This window comes from Arachis hypogaea, chromosome 14 (genome assembly GCF_003086295.3).
Source record: "Arachis hypogaea cultivar Tifrunner chromosome 14, arahy.Tifrunner.gnm2.J5K5, whole genome shotgun sequence".
Lineage (NCBI taxonomy): Eukaryota > Viridiplantae > Streptophyta > Magnoliopsida > Fabales > Fabaceae > Arachis > Arachis hypogaea.
Window position 1 is genome coordinate 21622292 of NC_092049.1, and position 24211 is coordinate 21646502.

Below are 24211 nucleotides of genomic sequence, written 5' to 3' on the forward strand. Positions count from 1 at the left end.
CGATCATCAGCTTGCAAAATCTCATTAAAGTCTCCCAACAAACAGAAAGGAACTTGGCATAAGCCTGCAACATAACTCAATTCCTCCCACACCACCCACTTTGCCTCCCTCCCATGTGCCCCGTATACCAAACAGTAAGCACACTGAAAATTATTCTGTGTTATCACTCCCTCAATACACAACCACCTCTCCCCTTTATAACAGTTCCTTTTCTGAAACATGTTATCATCCCACATCAACAAAAGCCCCCCGGCAGCCCCAACAGATTCCACAAACTCCCAACCAACAGTACTATTTCCCCAAATCCTGCTAACATCATATTTTGAAATACCCTCTCTTTTTGTTTCTAGCAAACCTAACATGTTTAAGTTATATTTTTTCTTCAACGTTCTGACCATGCTCAACTTACCATCCCCCCTTAAACCCCTAATATTCCAACAGCTCACAATCATTTAACCAAATTATTGCTCACCTTATGTTTGTTCTTTGGACGACTCCTTCTTGCCTTTTCTTTTTGTTTCGCCAACTTCCGCTTTTTCGCTATTTCTTCATTCTGAGCTTGCAATATACTCATGATATCCACGTCCTCATCATATAACTCAGCGCCAGATTCCACCGCCAGTGCCCATGTAACCTCATTCTCTTTTGTCTGTGCTTCCATAGACATCCTGCCATCCTCTCCCTCTGTGAGTCGCTCTTTGCCAGTTTCATCAACGTTTGCATCCATGTTTCCAGCGTTTTCTGCATTCTCACCCAAACCTTGTTCAGCCACCTCTTCTCCGTTTTCATTTGCAACATTTCCAACAATTTCCTTTGTCATGAGCAACCGTGTATCCTCCTCCACCCTACTGCCATTGAGAATCCCCTCCCTGTCCGTACGAATCTGCACCATGCCCTCAGAACAGACACTAGTCTCCTCCCTCCCCACCGTCTCTCCTCCAACCTCCACACCCACTCCCAGTCGCGCTTCCTTCTCACTTCGTTGCCAAGCATTCGCACCTGCCTCCAGGACAGCCGGCCACCGTCCCTGCTCCAACGGCTTGGCCCGTCCGTCGTCCCCCGCCCCTCCATGGATTGTCACCCCCACATCTCACCCTTCGCAGCCAGGCACAGTAACAGAACCTCGCGCCGCCCTCCTATCCTCTACACACACCGCCTTCTCCTGTACACAACCCTACCGATCAATCTCGCCTTCCTCAACAGCAGCCGGCCCCCATCCCTGCGAGGATTGCCCGTCCCGGACTGCGTCCCTCGCCACACACACAATATTGGTCTCTGCTGTTCGCCCTAGACGCCTACCCTCAGCCGCAGCAGCCCGCTGAACCCTATTCTCTGTCCGCCCCGGTTCCAAACGGGTCATGGCAACCCGGTCCGCTTCTGTCCAGCCCAATATAGGCCCACCCCGTGTCTCCCATGCTACCTGCAGCCCCTCATCCTCCCGTCCCCCACTCCTTTGCTTAGTTAATGTTGGGCTTGTGATTTCATGGCCCAACCCACAACTCTCTAAGCAGCGTCCAACTTTAGCCCTTAATGGCTTGTCCTTCTGTACTAGTCCAGCACATGGCCCGTTAGTACCACTAACCCTTTCTTCCCCATAACTGAACCCCTGTGTAACCGTTCTGTCAGAATCTCCTTCCTCACTTCCACCAAATCTCTGCATAACCCCCTCCCCATTATTTTGGGTACTACTCACCGAATCTGTTGCTTCTCCAATCTTTTTGAACTTTAAAAATTCAACGTTTATATCATTCAAAAGTACTTCTGAATTTACTATCCTGCCCTTCTCTTGGTCCCTCTTCTGTTCATTGCCGGTAATTAGGTATGCCGCCGGGTCCCGCACCACCTCCTCCTTCCTCAGGCTATGGTCACCATCCCCGTCGACAGCTCTCCCTTTGTAGACCTGCATCTCCTCCTCGGAATTCCCAGGCCCACCAGCCGTCCACCCCATCTCTTTCACAAATATTGTAACCTCCTTCGTCCCAACAGCAAGCCTTACCCATTCCCTAATTTCATCAAACACGTACGTATCTACTTGAATCCTTCCTACCCGAAGTGACGCCCCTGCTCCTGTTGGAATAGCACAGTGGAGAACGTCTCCCCATAGGCTTCCAACCATTTTGAATGTGTCTGACGACCATACATGAAGCGGCATTCCGTAACACTCCAGCCATACTCTGCGAGACCCACCGCGTTCTGTTTCCTCCCATCGCCGGACTCGATGAAAAACTTGTAGCAGAGAATCCATTTTAAACGTGTACGCCTCAGCAGAATGCTCCACCGTATCAAACGTCAATAATACTTTATTCTCCCCGATCTCCCGAACATCTTCCACATGAGACACATTTGTGTGAATTACCCTCTTCAAGGATCTGGCGTCCTGACGTTTCAGTGTGTACCCCACTAAGCTCCTAGCCAACCATTCCATATTTGCTGCTACAACAGGTACTTCAATCCTTTTCGCACACCCATTGCCCTGCTGAACATGAACTTGGTCCCCTGCTAGCACGTTTCCTTCCCCAGGAATCTGAACCACTTCATTCTGCACAATAATTCTCTCTGGCCTCGCTTCCATCTGACCTCTTGTCCCCACCAGCCCCCTCCGGTCCTCCTCCTGTATATTCCTCCGAAACTTACCCTCCCCCACAGCAACAGTTTTACCGCGTAGCCTGTATTTTTTCGGCAATAGCTTTGAGGGCACCACCTTTCGTCGTATATCTAACAAATGCGAATATGTACGCCTTTTCTGTTTTCTGCTTTCTACAAAGATAGATGTCGTTTATTCTCCCGGTCCAGCAAAACATCTGATACAATTCCCTCCTAGAAATATCCTCCGGCAAATTATCCACAAAGACAGTGAAAGAATCCCTTTCTAAGTGATGATATTCTTCCTTAGTCCAAATCCGCGGATCCTTCCGCCGTTGAAAAAAGTCCCTGCTCCCACCTCCTCTGGTGTATCCCCCCCGCTCAGCCTCTCGGTCTCCCATTTTCCCCACTAATTCTTAATTTCTTAACTGCCAGTTGTATTTGGGTTAATAATTAAATTAGTCCTTAAAAATATATCATTCTCTAATTTTATTCTTAAAAAATTTTATCAATTAAATTAGTCTTTTAGGTAGCGTTTGTTTTAAGGTAATGGAACAGAGACTGAGAGACTGAAACTCAATATCATGTTTGTTGGTTCAGAGACTGGTACTAAAATTTCTGTCCCTGTCCCTAAAATTTCAGTATTTCAGTACCTCCAAAAAGTGAGGATACAAGGGACTGAAATTTTTAGAGACAGAGATTGAAACTTTAATAACATTTTATACCTAAAATACCCTCATTTCAATTAATTAATTCCAATTTTACTTTTTGTACAAATTAAATTAGAGTTTCATTTTTGTTTTAATTTTTGTCTCCCACTTTGCACCAAACAGAATACTCAGATTTATTTGTCTCTGTCTCTTAGTCTTAGTCTCTCAGTCTCAATCTTTCAATCTCTATCTCTCCACAAAACGCTACCTTAAAGATCATAAATTAATTATTTTTATCATTCTGTCACTCAATTAATAGTTTCCGTCAATGATTGATAATATAAAACGTTAATTGATAGTATACATGACACCCACCATGTCCAATTGAAAACTAAACAAACTTTATGAAAATCTATCAATTTAGTCTATCTTTTAAATTAAAAAAAGAATCATATTCCTAATATAACCTTTTTTTTTCTCAAATATAGATATTATTTTATTATTATAAAATAATAATATTTCCATAAGGAAGTACAAAAGAAGTTGGGTATTCCCAATTATCACCAAATGTGATTGGAAGACAAATAGCTTAAGAAAGAGTAAAGTAAGAATAAAGAGAAATTATTAGCATTCATCAGGTATGGTTATTGAGTTCACGCACTAGACTGCTGACTTCTTGCACTATCTCCGGTACTGGGCTTATTAGCTTCTCAAAGACACACCTATTCCTCGCTTTCCAAGTGCTCCAACACAGCGCCGCAATGAAGAGGATCTTTTGTCTACCTTCGATTTGAGCCGCTGCCCAAGATAAAACTCGTTGCCACCAATTGATGAAGGTCTCCTCTTCTCTCTGCCATAAGTCGAGGGTTATTAAGTTTAGACTCCAGATTGTTGAAGACAGGGGGTATTGGAACAAGGCATAAGAAATTGATTCATCTTTCAGCATGCATCTTGGGCAAGTGGCGGGGGTGGATGCAAACCAGCTATGGATTTGTTGCAAAACCGGAAGCTTTTTATGAAGACTCTTCCATAAAAAAATTTTAATTTTATGAGGTAATTTCAATTTCCAAATGCTATTCCATACTCTATTGTTCTGTATGTTCTGAGACATCAATGAAATAGGAGAATGAAAGAACCCATAAGCAACTTTGTATCCTGACCCAACTTCGTATATACCAGATTTTGTCCAGCACCAATTAACTTCATCCTCCTCCTCTGTTGGTTTGATGGAAAAAATTTTATTGCATATATCAACTGAAAAAAATTGACTCAATCAGGTTTCTGTTCCAGCTTCTATCAGGATTTAGTAGCGCACTAACATAATATACTTGCAGATTCGGTGGGTTTGTCACTGCAGCTTGAGGAACATTAAAGGGCAATGGTGGTGGGAACCAGGGATCATGGAAGATGTGGACATTAGCACCAAAGCCTATTTTTCATAACAAGCCTTTCTCAATCACCTTGCGGCCTTCAAGAACACTTCTCTAGCCCCACGACGGTATGCTTCCTATCTCTGCATGTAAGAAATTTGTATATCTGAAATATTTAGCTTTGAACATTCTTGACAGTGTAGAATTAGGGTATTTCATTAGACGCCAACATTGCTTGCCCAATAAGGCCAAATTTTGCGCCCTTAGATCTTTGATCCCCAACCCACCATCTTTCTTCGGTCTCGTCATTGTGTCCCATTGAATCCAAACCATTCTTTGTTCTGCGCCTTTTTTATCCCACCAAAATTGCGAGAGCATGCTATGAATCTCAGTTAACAGCGTGTCCGGGAGCTTGAAACAAGAGAGTGTGTAAATAGGAATCGCTTCCCCCCACCGCTCTCAATAGCGTGTGCTTGCCACCTAAGGACAATAAACTTCTTTTCCAATCCATAATCCTCTTCTGAACTTTATCCTTGATAGCTCCAAAGGTTGCTTTATTTGATTTCTGAACTATGGAGGACAACCCCAAGTATTTGTCTTGGGCTCCGATATGTTCAATATTTAGTATTTACGCAATTGCTAGTCTTGTGTTCTGAGGTGTGTTGTGACTGAAAAAGATGGCCGACTTATTCAAATTGACTTTTTGCCCACTGAAGCCCTCGTAGATCTCTAGCAATTCCAAAATGCTTTGGCTTGTATTAGGTGAGTCCTTGCAAAAAGGATTGAATCATCAGCAAACAAAAAGTGATTAACTATTTGGCATCTCCGATTAACTTGAACTCCTTAAATTAATCTATTTTGCTCTGTCTTGTGTAGCAAGAAGGAAAGCCCTTCCGCACAAAAAAGAAATAGATATGGAGATAGGGGGTCACCCTATCGGATGCCCCTATTTGGCCTAAAGTAGCCAAAAGGTTGCCCTTCCACAACAACAGAGTAAGAAACAGTCATTACCAATTCCTTAGTCCAGTTAATCCATTTAGCATCAAAACCCAGGTTTTCCATGATGTACCATAAGAAGTGTCATTCAACCCTATCATAAGCCTTGCTCATATCTAGTTTAATAGCCATCTCATGATCTGCTCCACTTCTCTTATTTTTCAAAGGAAAAGTTTAGGGGCCAGCAATTTTTCCAAATTCTGGCCAGCATGTAACCAGCAAAGAAAAGTGATCCATTGGATGAAATCTCACACCAATCTCACACTATTAAAATCAACATTGATGGCTATTTGATGGCTACAAATTACAAAAATTGCCGCTCCCTAACACTCCTCATTTTCAAATAGTGCATACATTCGTGGACAATTAGAATATTATCTGAAATGAGTCTACCTTTGAAAAAAGCACTCTGATTTGGGCTTATGATTTTATTCATAATACCTTATAGTCAGTGCACCATAACTTTAGAAATAATTTTATACATAATTAAGGACAAACTAATTGGTCGTACCTGAGTCATGTCACTGGTATCTGGCACCTTTGGAATCAAACAAATTTGAGTATGGTTGAAACGTTTTAGAATTCTTCCACTGTGAAAGAAACTTCGCACTGCCTTAAAAACGTCACCTCCAACTATATCCTAGAAAAAGTGAAAAAACTTAGCTGTAAACACATCATCACCAGGAGCACTCTGAGCATGAACACTGAACGTAGCTCTTTTGACCTCGTCCAGAGTTACCGGCCTTTGGAGCCTACGGTTTATGGAAGCTGTAACCTTAGGCTCCAAATCCTCCAAATATGGATTCAGATCAACCGAACAAGAAGAAGTAAAAATATCGCATAAGTAGTCTTCAGCTACCTTTGTAATATCCTCCGATTTCGATGCAATCTCATTGTTCCTCCCAACTAATCTCCAAATTCTGTTCCTTCGCACCCTTGATTAAAATTTCTGGTGAAAGAATCTGATGTTCTGATCTTCTTCTTTTAGCCATTTGACTCTAGATTTTTCTCTCCAATAGCTCTCTTCTTTCATATATGCTAGCTCCAACTTCTCTTCCAATATGGTAATCTCCTCTCCCCCATTGATTCCAGCCACTCATAGCTCCTCTAGGCTAGCTTGAAGGTCCTCAATTTCTTTCTGAGAGTTTGCTTTGTGAGTTATCTGCCATTGAACTAATCTATGTCTACATTCTTTCAACTTTTGGGCCAATAAGAACATAGTCGACCCTACTACTTCCATTTTCCACACTTCGCTGACAATTCTTTTGACATCATCTTCTCCATACCAACATTTCTAGTATTTAAAATGCCTTTTACTATGCCAGGATTGAGGTTCAATTTCCATCAAGATAGGAGCATAATCCGAGCCTGATTCTGTGAGCCTGTGCACCACTGCATTCGGAAACTTCAGCTTCCATCTCATCCCTACTAAATAGCGGTCAAGCCTCTCCTTCACCAAATCCTCTCCTTGTCTTCGATTTGTCCACGTGAAATCCATCATTTCAATATCCACTAATTCATTGCTATCAATAAAATTAATGAATGTTACAATGGTAGTTGCTGATTTTTTGCCTCCACCCTCCTTTTCCGCTTGACTTATTATAGCATTAAAATCTTCCGCTATTACCACTTTTTCTTCCATTTGTTGACTCATTGTTGTAAGTTTCTCAAACTGTAAGGCTTGAATTTGTTCCGAACAGCTCAAACGGACACCAATGAACGTCCATACCCCATTGTTTCCGAACTTCTTAACTTCAGCTGCTACAAAGAATTTCCTGCTGCTTTTAATTTGAACATGGATGATGTCCTTTCAAGCTAGCGCAAGTCCTCCTGCCATTCCTAACGGGTTAACAATATACCAGTTTTCATAGCTGCATGCCCGGAGTTTTGCTTCCACCTGTCGAGATTGGTTCTTTGTTTCACTTATGAACACAATCTCGAGGGAGTGGGATTTACATATCCCTTTTAGGGTATGAATTGTCAGGGGTCTCCCCTAACCCCGACAATTCCAAACTATAGTTCTCATGGCTAGGGGTGTTCATAGATCGGATCCGATCCGCATATCCGCGGTATTTATCCGAATTCGATCCGAAAATTGCGGATATGGATCCAATCCACAAGGCTTTCAAATTGGATCGGATCAGATCCGCACACTAATCGGATCGGATTGCGGATTTTGTGTTGGTATCCGCATATCCGATCCGCATATTTGCGTATCCGCAAAAATAAAGAAATAAATAAGTAAATATTTCTTTTATGTTTTATTTCAACTAATAATTATCATATATGTTGTATTATTTTAATTTATTATTTAAGAAAAGTATGTTCAATATTATTTTAAGAGTAAATATATTTAAACGAATAGAAAAATGAATTTTATTGATATGTTTTTAATAAAAATAAGCTTTTAAAAATATTTGTGTGTTTTGCGGATATATCCGACATCCGATCCGATCCGATTCGCAAATGTGCGGATCGGATCCAACCTTAAAAATTGCGGATATTGGATCCGATCCGATCCGATGATTTTAGTGCGGATCGGATCGAAATTTTGGCCATATCCGATCCGATCTGATCCACGTTCACCCCTACTCATGGCGCCTTTGGTGCCATTTGTAGGCTGGCACCCTCCACCCCCTGTTGAACTGCATTTTCATCATTTGTTCTTGCTTTCTTTGTAGATCCTTTAACTATACCACTCATCAACCTAACAATACTAAATTGATAAATTTTCATAAATATATTTGTTTTATGTCTAATTAGATATGCTAAGTATCATGTATGATGTGATTCTATATTGTCAATCGTTGACGAAAACTTATAAGTGAGTGATCGAAGGACGAAAATGATTAATTTATAATCTTTGAATGACAAATTTGATTAATAAAATCTTTTAAGGATGAATTTAAAAAAAGAATAATCCTTTTGAGAACTAATTTAATTATTAACTCATATTTATTTATATTTCACATATTTTTTAATAAAGTAATCCGCCACAAAAATAATCAAATATTTCATGTAGAATAACCATTCTTTTTTATTTTTCAAAATAATCAAATTTTTCATAGCAAATCAAATCAAACTTTCTATGAACACCGAAAATCAATACCCAGCGTATGTTATACTTCTAATCTTCTATTCGTATTTGATTAAAATGAAAATCTGGTTTGATTATATTGGTCATAAAGTTTGACTATTAATGTAAATCAAATTTGATAATAATTTAAGTTGATTATATGATTTGAATATAAGTTTGAATCAATATTTTGAATTGTGGAGTTTGATCATAAATATAAATGTAGAACCATTCCTGTTATTATACTTTGGCTGATTATTTTTATTTATTTAACATAGTTATTAGTTTTAAACATAACTCAAGGTTTTGAAAATCGAACGGGATATAGTCATGTATAGTCATAGATGCTGTTTTTGATGGTTCAGGTACCTCAAGTGAATCAAAGAGTGAGGCATTGATCATATCAGTCAAGCTTTTAATGAATATAGTCCTCTCTTATGAACTATATGCATAACCAATGAACGGTGTTGATATGTTATTAAATGCTTCTGCAAGTATACTTTTGCTAATTTTTTACTTGAATCAGGAGGATTATTCTGGAAATGTCATCAGATTGGGGATCCTATTATTATGTACACGGTTTGTAAGTAAATGAGTGAACAAGAGAGTTCATTCTGCTATAGTAATTCTTCTGTTTTTGTTTTTAATTTGATCATCATACTGGGACATATATAGATTACTAGCATACAATCTAGTAAAACTTGTAGAAAGGAATTCTGATTTTAATACAAACATGTGAGAGAGTAAATATTTAAGGCCCTGCATTCTCCATGGTCTCCATTTGCTTAATTTTGTTCTCGTTTTGCAACTTTTCTTGTTGATGAGCCATGTCATAAGTTGCATGTAGTCCAAAGAAAAAATAGTATATCAACATTACCCCAGTGCAAATTCCAAATCTTATGAATGCTGATGAATCCAAAGATCCCATTAGGAATATATTAATTGCAATTGAAATTGATGGCAACCATGGAACAAGTGGAACTCCCCAAACCTTAGGATCCCTTTGCTGTTTCAAAACAAGTGACATGCCTAATGTGGCCAAGAACCATATAGGAACAGTTATTGTATATCCAATCCATCCATTAGGGTTTATGCCCCAACAAGCTGAAATCCCCATTGATGAAGCAATGATTAGTAGCAAGAATGCTCCTAGCTTTAAAAGGTTTTCCCTTGGTGTCACACCTCTCACATAGTACCTCCTAACCAAAAGTGCCACAGCCATCATCATGAAGATGAAGAGTGTGCTTATTGATAACAAGCTTGACAACACATCCAAGCTTGAGAAAAATGCTATGCAAGCACTTGAGATTGTGATCAACAGTGTTGCATTTATAGGTGTTCCTGATATGTGCACCAATAAGGGTATAGCTATTAGTTATGGTATGTAAAATACAATTTGCAAATATCACAATTTAGTAACAAAAAAGGCTAAGTATAAATAAGAGTAAATAGCTATTTTGTCATCCAAAAGATTCGGATTTTGACCAAACGGATCTCAACCTCTGTTTTTGACAAAATAAACTCCTAAATATCAGTTTCATTTGACAAAATAGAGTAATTGTTAACCTATTACTCTAGATGTTTGGATCATTTTATCAAACAAAGATGATATTTTAGAGTTCATTTGACAAAAGCAAAGGTTGAGGTTCCTTTTATCAAAATTAAAATCTTTCGATACCAAAATGACTATTTACTCTATGAATAATATCTCAAATCTGTACTTAATCACCAAATCAGTTTTCAAACTTTAACTGAAATTGTTATGTTTTCATTAAATAACGATAAGAAATGATTTGTCTAACTTTCATATCCGTCCATCATACCTGTCTTTGGATGAACAAGGGCAAACCATGGAGGGATCATATGTGAACGTGCAATGTGAGTGGTGTAACGTGCTTGTCCCAATGCCCCAACAAGAAGAACGGTTGTCATACCCTTCAATGCACCAAAAGCAACAACATACTTAGCCCATTTCATTCCCACACTCTGAAACGCAACAGAGAATGCTGCATCAGTGTCTATGTCTTTGTAATTCTGCATCATGCTGAGTGTAAGTGCCATTAGGCAATATATCACTGTGATCATCGACATTGATCCAACAAGCCCTATTGGTATGTCCCTTGAAGGGTTCTTGGTTTCTTCAGCCATTGTTGCAATGCTATCAAACCCCCCATATGCAAAATAAACAATTGCGGCAGCTTGAAAAATTCCTGTTAAGAAATCAAGTTTGATTATATTACCTACGGAGTTTGATTATAATATAAATCAAATATGATTATATTATAAAAAATACTATATCCACATTAAAATTAACTACCAAGTCAGGTATCCTATATCTGTATAATTTTAATATATATTTTAAATTTTAACATGTAATGATTTTTTTTAGCAAAAGAAATTCAGCACAGTAAAGTGAAACTTATTGCAAGAAAACAAGAAGACAACATAAACACAAACTCATTATGAAATTTAATTATGAATATGAATACCTTTAGCACCAAATGGGAGAAAAGGTGTCAAATTTGATGTGTCAGCATGAACAAGCCCTGCAATGATCACAAACAAAATCACCAAAGTGTTGACAGCAGATGCAATCCAATTGATGTAGGAGGTTTTCCTAGTGCTGCTGATGGCGATGGCGGAGGCGGCGGCAAGAACCACAACAGCAATAGGATCAAGCAAGTTGTAACCGTCTTTGAGACCGGTCTTGATCCGCAGGGAGTTTTTTGGTTTATTCAAAAGGCTTGTGAAGTAAGAAGTCCAAGATCTGGAAACCGCTGCAGTTCCAACAATGCTTTCAAGAAGAATGTTGCCTGCAGCTATGAAGGCAGCAAAATCTCCCAACTCAATTCTCAGGTAAGCGAAAGAGCCGCCGGCTACCGGAACTTCAACGGCGAATTCGGTGTAACAGAAGACTGAAAGCATTGCTGAGATTCCAGAAACTGCATAGGATAAGATAATAGCTGGACCAACGGTATCATGAGCTTCTTCTCCGGTTAGAACGAAGATTCCAGCACCAACCACTGCTCCGAAACCGAACCAGATTAGGTCCCACCAACTGAGGCAACGCTTCATTTCATTCTCGCTTTGCTTTCTGAGTTGTGTAGTTTCGGTTTCATCATCTGATCTTGATGTTAGGCGGTTCTTGAATCTGAACCATGTTTGTGAGAGGGCAGAGGTGTAGTTCGTCCAGGTTTGGAAGGACTCTTCTGGCAAGAAATCTTGCTTGCTCCATCTCCAATAACTTCTTGTAGAAGCCATTGCAATTTGTAGAAATCTTCTATGTGCTGCTCATATTTGAATCCATGTATCTGAATACAAATGTATTTATCAAGGAACTGTTGAGAGTGAGTTTAGTTTAGTTTAGTTTTTTATTCGTTAGTGTACAGTGACAATTTTTTATACTTCATTTAAGAATATATTAAAAATAATCGGAAAATAACCATAAGAATGGCAGATAAAAAGAAATGAAAAGATTGTTATTAGTTTCGCAAACTCCTCTGCAACTACCTCTTATTGTCTATTTAATAGACGCTTGCCAGTATTGCATCATGCAAGAGTTGATGGTATCCCATAAAAAATCAATGGAAAAGTATAGCTAACTAACATTGGTAAATAATGTGAACAATAAATATATCGGATGTTCATTTTACTAGGTGTACGAATGGTTAGGTGTACGGATGATTATTCTAATATTAAGATTTAGGTGGATAATTTAGAGGTGTAGTGTGTTTTTATTTTATTGGTGGTTATTCATGTTGTTCAAAAAAGTCATTTCTTACCTAACATAACCCAAAATCAATATATATATTGTTAATTGTCAATTTGGTATTCAAAAAATTTACTCGTTGACAAAAAAGTCCCTAAAAGATGTTCTCGATAAACAGTCTATTAATTATTTGAAAATACGACAATAAAAAAATAAATATTATATTTTTTATAAGTAACAAAAAAAACTTTTATATTTAACAAACGACTTATTAAAAATAATCGAAAAATAAAAATAAGAATGACAAATAAAAAGAAAAAGTAAATACCCAAAATGGTTCTTGAAATTTAAATCTTTACCAAATTTAGTCTCCCACTTTCATAAATGACTAATTAAATCCCTAAAATTTCAAAACGTGCATCTCCGTTAGTCTCTTAAAGAAGTTCCGTTTAAACGTCGATAATGTGAAATGTGAAGTGTTAGGTGGGCATTCTAACTGTATGCTGATGTGTACGAAGGTTGAATGTGATTTAAATTAGTATCCAAAAATGCTTAATAATATTCAAATTAGTCCATCTTTCAGTATAAAACCCTAAACCATAAATTCTTGTCTTCTCTTCTTCACCTCTCTGTTGCTTTTCGGTTTATCTTGTTTTCTCGTCTGCGTGAGTGATGATGAGAGATGAGGAGAGAAGTCAAAGTATCTCAAGTAGAAAAATTTTGCAGGAAAACCTTATAGCAGCAATGGAATACGCAATAGGAGAGGTAAGAACGCCATTTTCTGTAACTGCGAACTTCCAACGGTGATGAAATACTCAACGACGGCAGAGAATTTTAGTAGACTATTTTATAGTTGTCCAAACTATGAGGTAAAGTTATGACTTTGAAGAAAATGTTAAGATGATTCCACTTTGAGGTTGGATTCACCTACGTTTATTACTTTACAGTATGGATGCCAATGTAATTTTTTTTGTTGGACTGATGGAAGTGAAGAATCAGTTTGTGCAACATTCATTTTGCAAGAAATTTTGCACGAGTTCAATTGGAAATAGCAAGTTTGGAGAGTGATGTTAAGACCTTGAAGATGATGATAATGGTGCTGATGGCTTTTGTAGTTGCTTTTGGTGTGTGTTTAGTTTTTAGCTTGTTGAGTTTTATAATCAATAAATGATAGTTATGTTATGAAATTTTAAATTTTTTAAGTGCTATGTAATATCTTGATGAAAATGCAATAAAATGAAATACTAATTTTGCATGAGTTCAACTCTTGAATACTACATTTGTTTTTCTAAAATTATGATCAATTAAATAAAAAGAGATACATCAAAACATACAAAAAAGCTAAACATGAATTTAAATGAGGAGTTATAGGGAGTTAGCAAGTTTTGTGATTTGTAGCAATCAATTAGCCATCATTAGTGTTTTTAATGGTGTGAGATTTCATCCAATGGTGTGGGATTCTCACTTTTCTTTTGCTAGTTAAATGCTAGTCAAATTTTAATAAAAGTGCTACCCCTAAACTTTCTCAATTTAAATTAACATAACATTTACAACAACATGAAATAAATGTTGTTTGTGCTAAAGCACATAGTGCATAACACACTATCATAACCTAAAACATCATAGGCCATAATAACAGCAAAGACCATACATATAGGTTTTAAAAATTACACCACAAAAAATATAATATTGTTTAACCATAGTAATCAACCACAACAACATCAACTCAAAAGGTAACTACACATTGTTCTAACTAGACTAGACCATTACAAGTTAAAAAAACAAAACTATATCATGAAAGTTTTTTTTTTTCCTCAGCGGTTGAATCCTGAAGTTAGAAGAAATTTTATGAAGGAGATCAATTTTTCAGAGGTTGATGCACTAACTCTCTGAATAATCTCTCTTAAAATCTCAGTTGGATGTAGAGTAGTAATAATAGCAATAGTGGATGCAGTTATCCTCTTAATAGGAAATTTATTGTGTCTCTCACTTTTAGTCCTTAGAAGCCCTTTTCTTAACATTTTTCGTAATCTTTATAATCTATGATAGCAATAACATTCATAATGCTAAACTAACAACAACAACAACATAAATAGAAAAGGTAATAATAACAATGAGTTGCATGTTCTTATTTAGTTCCTTGACCTCCTTCAACAGTAGCTTCTACTTGAATTTGAGTTTGTCTCCTTTTAGTACCAGTCACACTTCCTGCACCAACAACTCCACCTTCTTGACCTTCAGCTCCAATTTTACCTTCAGCACTAGCATCTCATTTGCATCATCCTTAACATCTTTTGTAGCAGTTGCTAGCTCATCAGTTTTTTGTTTTTTATTTTTTTTTTTTTGCTATTTCATAACACCTAAACTCTAACATTTACGTCACGTCACTAACAACGATAGCGTTCTAAACTATTCATTACATATGCAATAACGGCATTCTAAACTACACATTTACACATAAGTACTAATAACCCTCAACAGAATACAAATAATGGAAGAGAAGCATCAACATAAACCTTTACATTTCGTCATCGGCAGTGTGCGAAGGCGATGCTTCGTTGACAAGTCTTTCACTGACCGGAGAGAGTAGATTCCAAGGATGATCACCGGCGAGAAAATGTGAGTGGGAAGTATCGAAAAACGAACGTACAAAGAAGAAGAGAATGTTTCTTTGAGGTTTTTGTTGGAAACATTGATAAGGGGGACCAGTGCGAATAATTTATTCGAAGAGGAAAAGATGTTGAAACGACGTTGTTTTCACATGCTTAGGGCGTCCCTCTCTCAACGACGTCATTTGCACATGCTTAGGGCGTTCCTCTCTCAACGACGTCGTTTCATCCAATGCCCATATAACACTTCACATTCTACATCATTGACGTTTAGACAACACTTCTCTAAGGGACTAACAGAGATGCACATTTTGGAGTTTCAGAGATTTAGTTAGTCATTTATGAAAGTGAAAGACTAAATTGGATAGCTTTTTAAAATTCAGGGACCATTTTGAATATTTACTCTAAAAATACATAAAAAGATTGTTATTAGTTTCACAATCTTCTCGACAACTACCTCTTATCGTGTATCTAATAGGCGCTTGCCAGCATTGCATCATGCAAGAGTTGATGGTATCCCATAAAAAAAATCATGGATTAACCACCAATTCGGTATCCGAAAGATTCAGCCGCAGACAAAAAAGTCTCTGAAATATGTTATCGAAAAATAGCTCCTGAATGATTTGAAAATATGATAAAAAAGAACTAATAAATATTATATTTTTGGTAAGTAACAAAAAAAATTTTATATTTAGCAAACGACTTATCCATTAAATCTAAATTGTTGTAGCAATATTTGAATAAATATTTAGAATGTGCACAAAAAAATTCGGAGCAAAGTTTGATCTTTAGATATTTTTCTTTTTATTTTTCAAAACAATGCGGTAATTCACAATATTTTTTTTTTTAAAAGTCACTTGACAAAAAATTACATTTTTTTTGTAATGATTGTAAAAGTTTATATCAAAATTTGATCTCTAAAGTCATTTTTTAGAATATATATTTAAATTTTTTTTGTCATGTTTTTAAATATTTTGAGAATTTATTTGTGGTTAACATTTTTTGGAATTTGTTTTGTGAACGATGCAAACTTTCGAATATTATTTTGAAAGTTTACTTATATATATATATTCCAAATAAGAAATATTGTTTGTATATGCTTAATTAGTATGTTTATTAACTAAGGTGAGATTAATTTAGAGGGTATGTGAGTGAGTAGAAGGAACTGACTCTTTAATCGAATGGAGATGATTTAATATTTATTTTAGATATCAAAATTGAATTTAATTTTAATATATTATTAATATAAAGTAGTATTATATGTATTATATGTGATGTATTATTTTAAGAGTATTTTTAGAAAGAAATATTAAAATTTTAGTCTCTGTTCCTATGAATTTTAGTTCCACGTGTCTTCATTTTTTGAAAATATTGAAAAGACTGAAATATTGCGTCTCGAAACTGAAATTTTAGTTTTAATTTCTAATCACCAAACAAAATACTCAATCTCAGTTTTTCAGTTTCAGACTCAGTCAAAGAAACAAATATGCTCTTACATTACAAAAAAAAAACCTATATATTATATTGATTACGTAAATAATCATATAAAAAAATAAAAGTGATTGAACGATGATAAAAAAAATTATATTATAAGTCTATTGAAATTAAACTTATAAAATAATCAAAATTTTGGTTCATCAATTCTATCTATGGAAATGTGTAAAAAAAATCTAATTATTATATTTGGCACCCAAAATACTAGGATAACCTTTTAATGTATAAGACTAAGGTTTAGTTTAGTAAAATTTTTATTTTTAAAGATAGTTTATGAAAGCTAGTTTTTAAAAATATATTTATTTAAAAAATTGTAGTATCTATATTTAGAAATTCAAATTAAAAATAGCTTTTAATAAGCACAAGTAACAATAATAATGTTTAGTAAAATAATTTTTAAATTTAAAAATACTATAATAGATATAAATATAAAAGTTGAATTTGAAAATTAATTAATGTATGCGGGTTGTTGGGAATAAGTAGTATGACCACAATCCAATCAATCACGTGTCAAATAATTTGTTATTGTTATTATATTAAAATGTTAATATAATAACGTCCTTGATTAAATTTAGAGATTTATCATTGTGATAGTGATCACAATATTGAGAGATAAATCTTTTATAATTTAATCTAAATTGTTCTTGGTCATAGGATTATTAAAAAGGACATTAATAATCCGGAAAGATCAATATATATATAATGGTCTTCATTGGATGAAGATTAATAGATCTCATTTATTAAATTATATATATAGATGGTGCATATAGAGATATGACCATTGAACTGACTCACTTTGAGAATTCCTAATGGTTATAATTACCGTATATTTGTCAATAGGATATTCTCAAGATGAACACAGTAATAGAGTTTCCTTTGACCTGCGACTGTCATAGTAATTAACAATGTATTTATTATACTTTGATTCCGGACACCTAATACCCTAGGGTGCTAGTTGAATGGATATTGGGTATGATTTAAATACTTGTAGAATTAATGATTAGTCAATAAGGAATCCGTCAACTCTCGATAAAGAGTTTGAGCTCTATGATTATAATGACTGAGATGAATAAAACCTTGGCCAAGGGGATTGAATGAATGAAGAAATGAGTTTCTTAGGTCATTCACAGTTCATTATAATAATGGTAACAAGTTAGAGTTTGACAATTAAACCATACTCTAAGGGTTAACCAAGAGCTAGAAAGATGGAAGGAATTATACTTTGTTCTTCTGAGGTTCTTAGTAAAAATAGATTACTTCAAACTATCGGGTCGTTGAGGAGTGTTGCTAGACGCCAACCTTGATTAGTAAATTTAGTATGACTAATTTACTACCTGCTTAGTATTGAACCTATGGGGTCACACACTAACGAGTGTTCTAATCTTTGTTGTAGAATTATTTAATTATTATTTTGATTTGATCAAATAAATAATTATATTAATTCAAGTGGAATATTATTATATTCTTTGCTAGCACCAAGAATATAATAATAGTATGATAATTGAGAATATTAAATGAGATTTGAGAATAATTAGTTATTCTATTTCTGAATTTGGATGAGATCCTAACTAATTCTGTTTTCAAATTGAGTTATGAAAGTGATTTTTACTAGCGTACTCAGGTATTTTAGATCTGATCTACTATCTATTTATTATTGGAATAAAGTTTAAACACAAAATAGATCTTTAGGATTACTTTATTTTCTTCCGCTGCGTGTGTTATGAACACATAGTAATCCTTCACGGGTTATATTAGACTTTTTAATTTTAAAAAGCTCCACTTTAAGTACTTTTAAAAACACTCCTATATTTTAAAGAATAAATCTCTACATCCAAGTCATTTAACCAACCAAGTCCAGCCAAATCATTTACACTCACACGCGCACGTTCTTCTTTGTGCCCCTGCTGCACGTTCTTCTTCTTCTTCTTTATTATTCTTCTTTCATTATCGTTTTCACCACCACCTCCTCCTCCTCCTCCTCCTCCTTATTAGAATTTCTTCTCCTCTTTCCTTTTTCTCCTTCTCCTCCATCATCTTCATCATCATGATCATCATCGTTATAGTTATCGTCGTCTTCTTCTTATACGTATCGTCGTTATCGTTATCGTTGTTATTGTTATCGTTATCGTAAAATTTTTGCCATATTGATGCCGTTGTCTAATCCAAAATTGATTTGGATGTGTTTTTATTGATAATTCACTCATTTTTGTGTGTTGTTTTCAAACTGAGTTTGTATGTTACAATTATTAAATAATTTCGGTGTATTTCTGTGTTATTTGAGGTGCATTTGGTCTCGTTCACTTAGATTTGGTGTAATTTGGTGTAATTGTGAAAATTTATGCTTTTGTAACAAAATTTTGGTGTAAAAAAAAAGACATTTATGTGTTATATGTTATTTTCAAACTGAGTTTGTGTGTCGCAATCATTAAGTGATTTGGTGTAATTCGGTGTAATTGTGAAAATTTGTGCTTTTGTAGCAAAATTTCGGTGTAAAAACTAAGACATTTATGTGTTATGTGTTGTTTTCAAACTGAGATTGTATGTCGCAATCATTAAGTAATTTTGGTGTATTTCTGAGTTAATTGAGGTGCATTTGGTCTCGTTTACTTGGATTTGGTATAATTTGGTGTAATCGTGAAAATTTGTGCTTTTGTAGCAAACTTTCGGTGTAAAAACTAAGAAATTTATGTGTTATCGTTAAGAAATTTTGGTATATTTTTATTCTGATAAATTTTTCATAATTCAAAACTCTTCATCTTCCTCCTTCTCATCTTCTACTGCTTCTTCTTCTTCTATTTCATTATCATCATCTTTTTTTTTCTTATTCATCTTTTCCTTCTTGTTTTATCCTCTCAAGTTTCTTCTTGTTTTACTCTCTTAACAAGAATAAAAACAAAAAAAATTAAATAAAAATGAAGAAAAAACACATAATGATGCAAAATTACTAGGAAGAGAATGAACCTACATTCATTCAACTAAAAGAAAGAAAGAAATAAGGATAAAAAAAGAAGAAGAAAAAATACAACATTAAAAAAGATATTTTTGTGCTTTTGTAGCAAAATTTTGGTGTAAAACTAAAAATTTATGTGTTATTATTAAGAAATTTCGGTATATTTTTATTCTGATAAGTTTTGTATAATTCAAAACTCTTCCTCCTCCTCATCTTCTACTGCTTTTTCTTCTTCATCTTCTTCTTCTTATTTCATTTTCTTATAATTCTTCTTGTTTCATTCTCTTAAGATGAATAAAATAAAATAAAAAAAAGAAAAATCAATACTACAAAATTACTAAGAAGAAAAAGAGGAAAAGAAAAAATGCAGCAACAACAACAGTAATAAAAGAACAACAATAGAGAGAAAACATGCAAAGAAGAAGAAGGAACGCGAAAAAAAAAGAAGGAACACGAAGAAAAAGAAGAAGAAGGAAGAACGCGAAGAGGAAGAAGGAACGCGAAGAACAAGAAGAATATGTTTGCATTAGTGAAGCACCGTGTGTACACGTTGCGTATAATGAAAATGGTTTTTATTGGGTTTGGACCAACTTAGTTAGACTTGGTTGCCAAAAAGATTTGGATATGTAACAGGACTGTATTTTAAAAGCTACAAGTAAAAACACATTATCTTTTTAATTTATCAAATATAAATTAAAGAGTTTGTGTTTTTAAAAAGGAGTATACTATTAAAATGGTACCTAAAAGTTCGCACCGCTTACAAAACAAACTCCAAAAGTTGCTAACGACAAATAAGCCCTCAAAAATTTTAAAAGGTGACAAAAAACTAGATATTAAAAATATATTCTAAAAAATAACTTTAGAGATCAAATTTTGATGCAAATTTTTGAAATCATGATTAAAAAAATAAGATCTTTTTATTCTTAAAATTTGATCATTTTCAGTTAAGTGAATTTTTTTTAAACTTTTTTTATTTTGAATGACCATAGTTTTTTGAAAAATAAAAAAAAATTAGAGATCAAATTTTGCTCTATATTTTTTTTTTTGCTCCTCCTAAATATTTATTCAAATGTTGCCACAAAAATTTAGATCTAATGAATAAGCCGTTTACTAAATATGGAATTTTTTTGTTACTTACAAAATATAATATTTATTAGTTCTTTTTGTCATATTTTCAAATCATTCCAAGGTTGTTTTGTCAATAACATTTTTTAGAGACTTTTTTTTTTGTCAGTGATTGAATTTTTTAAGTACCGTAGTTAACCCCTTAAAAAGATCCAAAATTTTGATATGAAACTTTTTTTGGAGTTATGCCCCAAAACAGGATTGGATTAGGGATTGAACGGGTCCCCAAGGGGACTGGGACATGTCTTCCACCCCCCGCCCCTGTGGCCCCAAAAAGCCACCCGTCCCCGCCCCGTATCCACGATGGATAACGGATATCCGATATCCGCTGGATATCCATTTTCCACGGATATCCCCAATGATCTTCTTTAGAAAACAAAAAAAAATTAAAAAAAATTTAAAGATCTCAGATTTAAGAAACAATGCACATTAACAATATAGCTTTCATAATAATGGAGATTAACAATTTTGATTTCAGAATAACTTTAAAGAACTCAGATCTGTACAATGCAAATTTCATAACAATGCAGATTAATAATACAGATTTTTGAACAATTTTAAAAAAACCCAGCTCTATACAATGCAGATTAATAATAAATTTCAAAAAATTTTAAAACACACAGATCTGTAGATGACGAGGCAGGTGCAGTCTGCAACGGCAAGAAGCAGACCCAGAGATGGAGTTGACGGCGACAGAAAATTGCCAATGTGCAGATGGCGATGCGCAAAGCTGTGGCGGAGACGACGACAAGTAGATATGTGGCAGACATGGCGACGGGAAGATCTGTGGCGCTGACGATCTGACGAGGAGGAGGAGGGATGGCGCGCGAGGAGGAGCTTTGACGACACTGTCTGCGGGATGGAGAGAATCTGACAATGACGAGGATGCTAGATGCTGCAATGACGATTAGGTGACACTGCGCTAGGCAGTTCGACGACAAAGGAGCAGAACTTGATGAAAAAAGGGGAAAATGGAAGGGGGAAAGGTGAGGCGACCTCGCTGAAGGAGGAGGAGGAGCTCGCCGGCGAGTCTAGAAAGTGAGCAACGGAGGTGGCGGCAGTGGTGAGGAGAGGATCTGAGAGTGAGGCTCGGACAGAGCGCAGACTGTGTGAATGAAATGGGAATTTGAAAATAGGGTTTGTTAAAAATATATATACTAGGGATATTTTGGTAATTTGACACGTGTAATTTGGTTGATAAAAATATTTAAATATTTTATAAAAGTACTTGTATTTAATAGAAAATACACGTGTCACTGGTCAGCATATTTATAAAAGCATGCCACAATCAAATCTTAATCAGCATGCCACGTGTCATTGGTCAATACATCATTATACCATTACATGTGGCCAAATCATAGAGTGATACGTGTCACTAACATGCCACATGCCACTTCAACAAGTCATATCATCACATCGTTAATAAAAAATGGGTCAGAGACTAACGTGGTACATTTTTATCAATTTCAGAGATATAATTAATATAATTAAAATCTTAATAACGATTTTAGTGCCTGATGTCAATTTTAGAAACCATTTTAGAGTTTAACTCGACCTAGTGAGCAACCGAGAAAGCATATTAATGCTCAAGTTGGGATACTTATTGTTTATGGTATAGGAAACATTTCAAGTGCACCGGGAGTACCGATGCATCAGTTGTTTTAACCATTGATTTCAATTAATATATATTATATATTTTTTATAATTCAGATTAACAGTTAAAACAACTGATACACCAGTACTCCCGGTGCACTTGAAATCTTTCCGTTGGTATATATGGAAATGGAAATTCCAGCTATATCTTTGGAAAAAAATTGGGTTGCTGTCGCATCATATTCATATCCTAATAACATATAGTCCACAGTGATTATTACAATTTTAACTCGATATAAATGAATGGAGACCAGCTTTGTGTACTACATTCACAACCATAAAGTCAAGCAAATAGACTTTAGATGCAATCAATGTCAATCATGTAGGTCTATTTGTATTCTACTGATGATTTGAAGATTCTCTGATCTTATGAACCAATATTCAAACCATGGGACTGTGATTTATTTGCCAAGTAAGCCCAACAAAACGACATGACACTAGGCTGTCAAATTAGACGGTTCGATTCATTTAGGTTCGGTCACTAAATTTATTTTATTTATATGACATAATTTTTAAATTTAGACTATTTATGACCTATTTGATAAGTTAAATAGATTAGCTCATTTATCATTTTATTTTAATTTTTAAAAAATATTTTGATAAAAAATATATTTTTAGATTAAAAATTTTAAATAAATAATATTTTTTAGTTAATAAATTAGATTTTTGGATCACTTCAAAAGAAATATTGATAAAAAATATTAAATTTTTTAAAAAAGAGTAAAAAAATCTGGTCGTTCGTTTTTTTGTGAACTAATTTGTTTAACTCATTATTTTTTTAAGGTAATCGGACTCAGACTATTTAATCCAAAATCTAAATGGACTTAATTTTAGATGTAAAACGTGTCTATTTAAATAGATAAATAAATTGACCCGATAAATTTAATTAAATAAATTAATTCGATAAATTTAGCCTATTTTATCAACCCTAAATAATACTTTCAAGAAAGAAATATAGCTTATTGTTAAGGTTCTTTTTAGTAATATTATAATTAGGTATTCTTTAAATATTGTCATTTATTCAGCCTTTAAAAAAAATAAAAAACATAATTCTTCTGATTTTTTGACCAACTAATACATAAAAGTGAGTATTTAAATTAATTAAATAATAATAAATTCTTAAAAAAATAACTAGCATTTTTTAATAAAAAAATTAGACAACTGGTAAAATATTGGTTATTGTCCTACTAGGATTTAGTAGGGTTCCAATTATTCTTCTTTTGGTAGTATTTTTTTTTTTTTTACTAAAGATAGAGAGATTTGAATTCGTAACTTTTTAGATAAATATAAAGAGATTATGTCATTTGAGTTATAATTCATTGACCTCTCTTAATAATAATTAATTTTTGTTTTTCAGTTCAAAATATATAATTTAGGATTTAGCATCTAAGTATAGTTTCTAACTTTCTATATAATCCATGTTCAGAAGATTTTGCACAACCCCAATATTTAAACCGGCCTGCCCCGCTTTTCCTTTTATGCTGATGATAATAAAATTACATACTTATCTGTTTTGGAAAAAGAATAGTCAAGAATTCTGTGTTCCACTCCCAGAAATTAATACGCTCAGATGTCAATTCAGAACAATAATTATCATAAATCATAAACAATTTTTTCTGCGCTGATATTGTTGACAAATGAAAAGTATGGCCTTGCGCGCATACATCTAGTTAGATAAGGTTGCACTGCTTTGGTTTAACAAATAATATGAATAGATTGAAAAATAATTATACTAGATATATATCAAAATTAATTATTAATATTAAATATATATATATATATATATATATATAATATATATTAAAAATAAAATAAAATAAAATAAATTATATATATTTATATACAAAATATTTGTAGTTAATTTTAGTATATACTTAAGTAATTTTAGTATATATTTAATATATTTTATTGAAAAATCATGGATTAAGTACGATTTTGGTCTTTAAAATAGAGGTTGAAAATTTTTTTCATTCTTAACCTTTTTTACTTACAAAAT

General features: G+C 34.3%; 1 protein-coding gene across 1 annotated transcript; it reads right to left on the minus strand.

Annotated features, from left to right (window-relative positions):
* Positions 1-9287: 9287 nt before the first annotated feature.
* On the minus strand, positions 9288-12181 carry LOC112741804 (cationic amino acid transporter 5). Its single transcript, XM_025790917.3, has 3 exons — positions 11165-12181; positions 10499-10885; positions 9288-10016 (listed from the first exon to the last, which is right to left on the minus strand). Exons 1-3 carry the CDS (start codon positions 11934-11936, stop codon positions 9427-9429), a joined length of 1749 nt encoding a protein of 582 aa, XP_025646702.1. The 5' UTR covers positions 11937-12181; the 3' UTR covers positions 9288-9426.
* Between the last annotated feature and the right edge of the window lie 12030 nt (positions 12182-24211).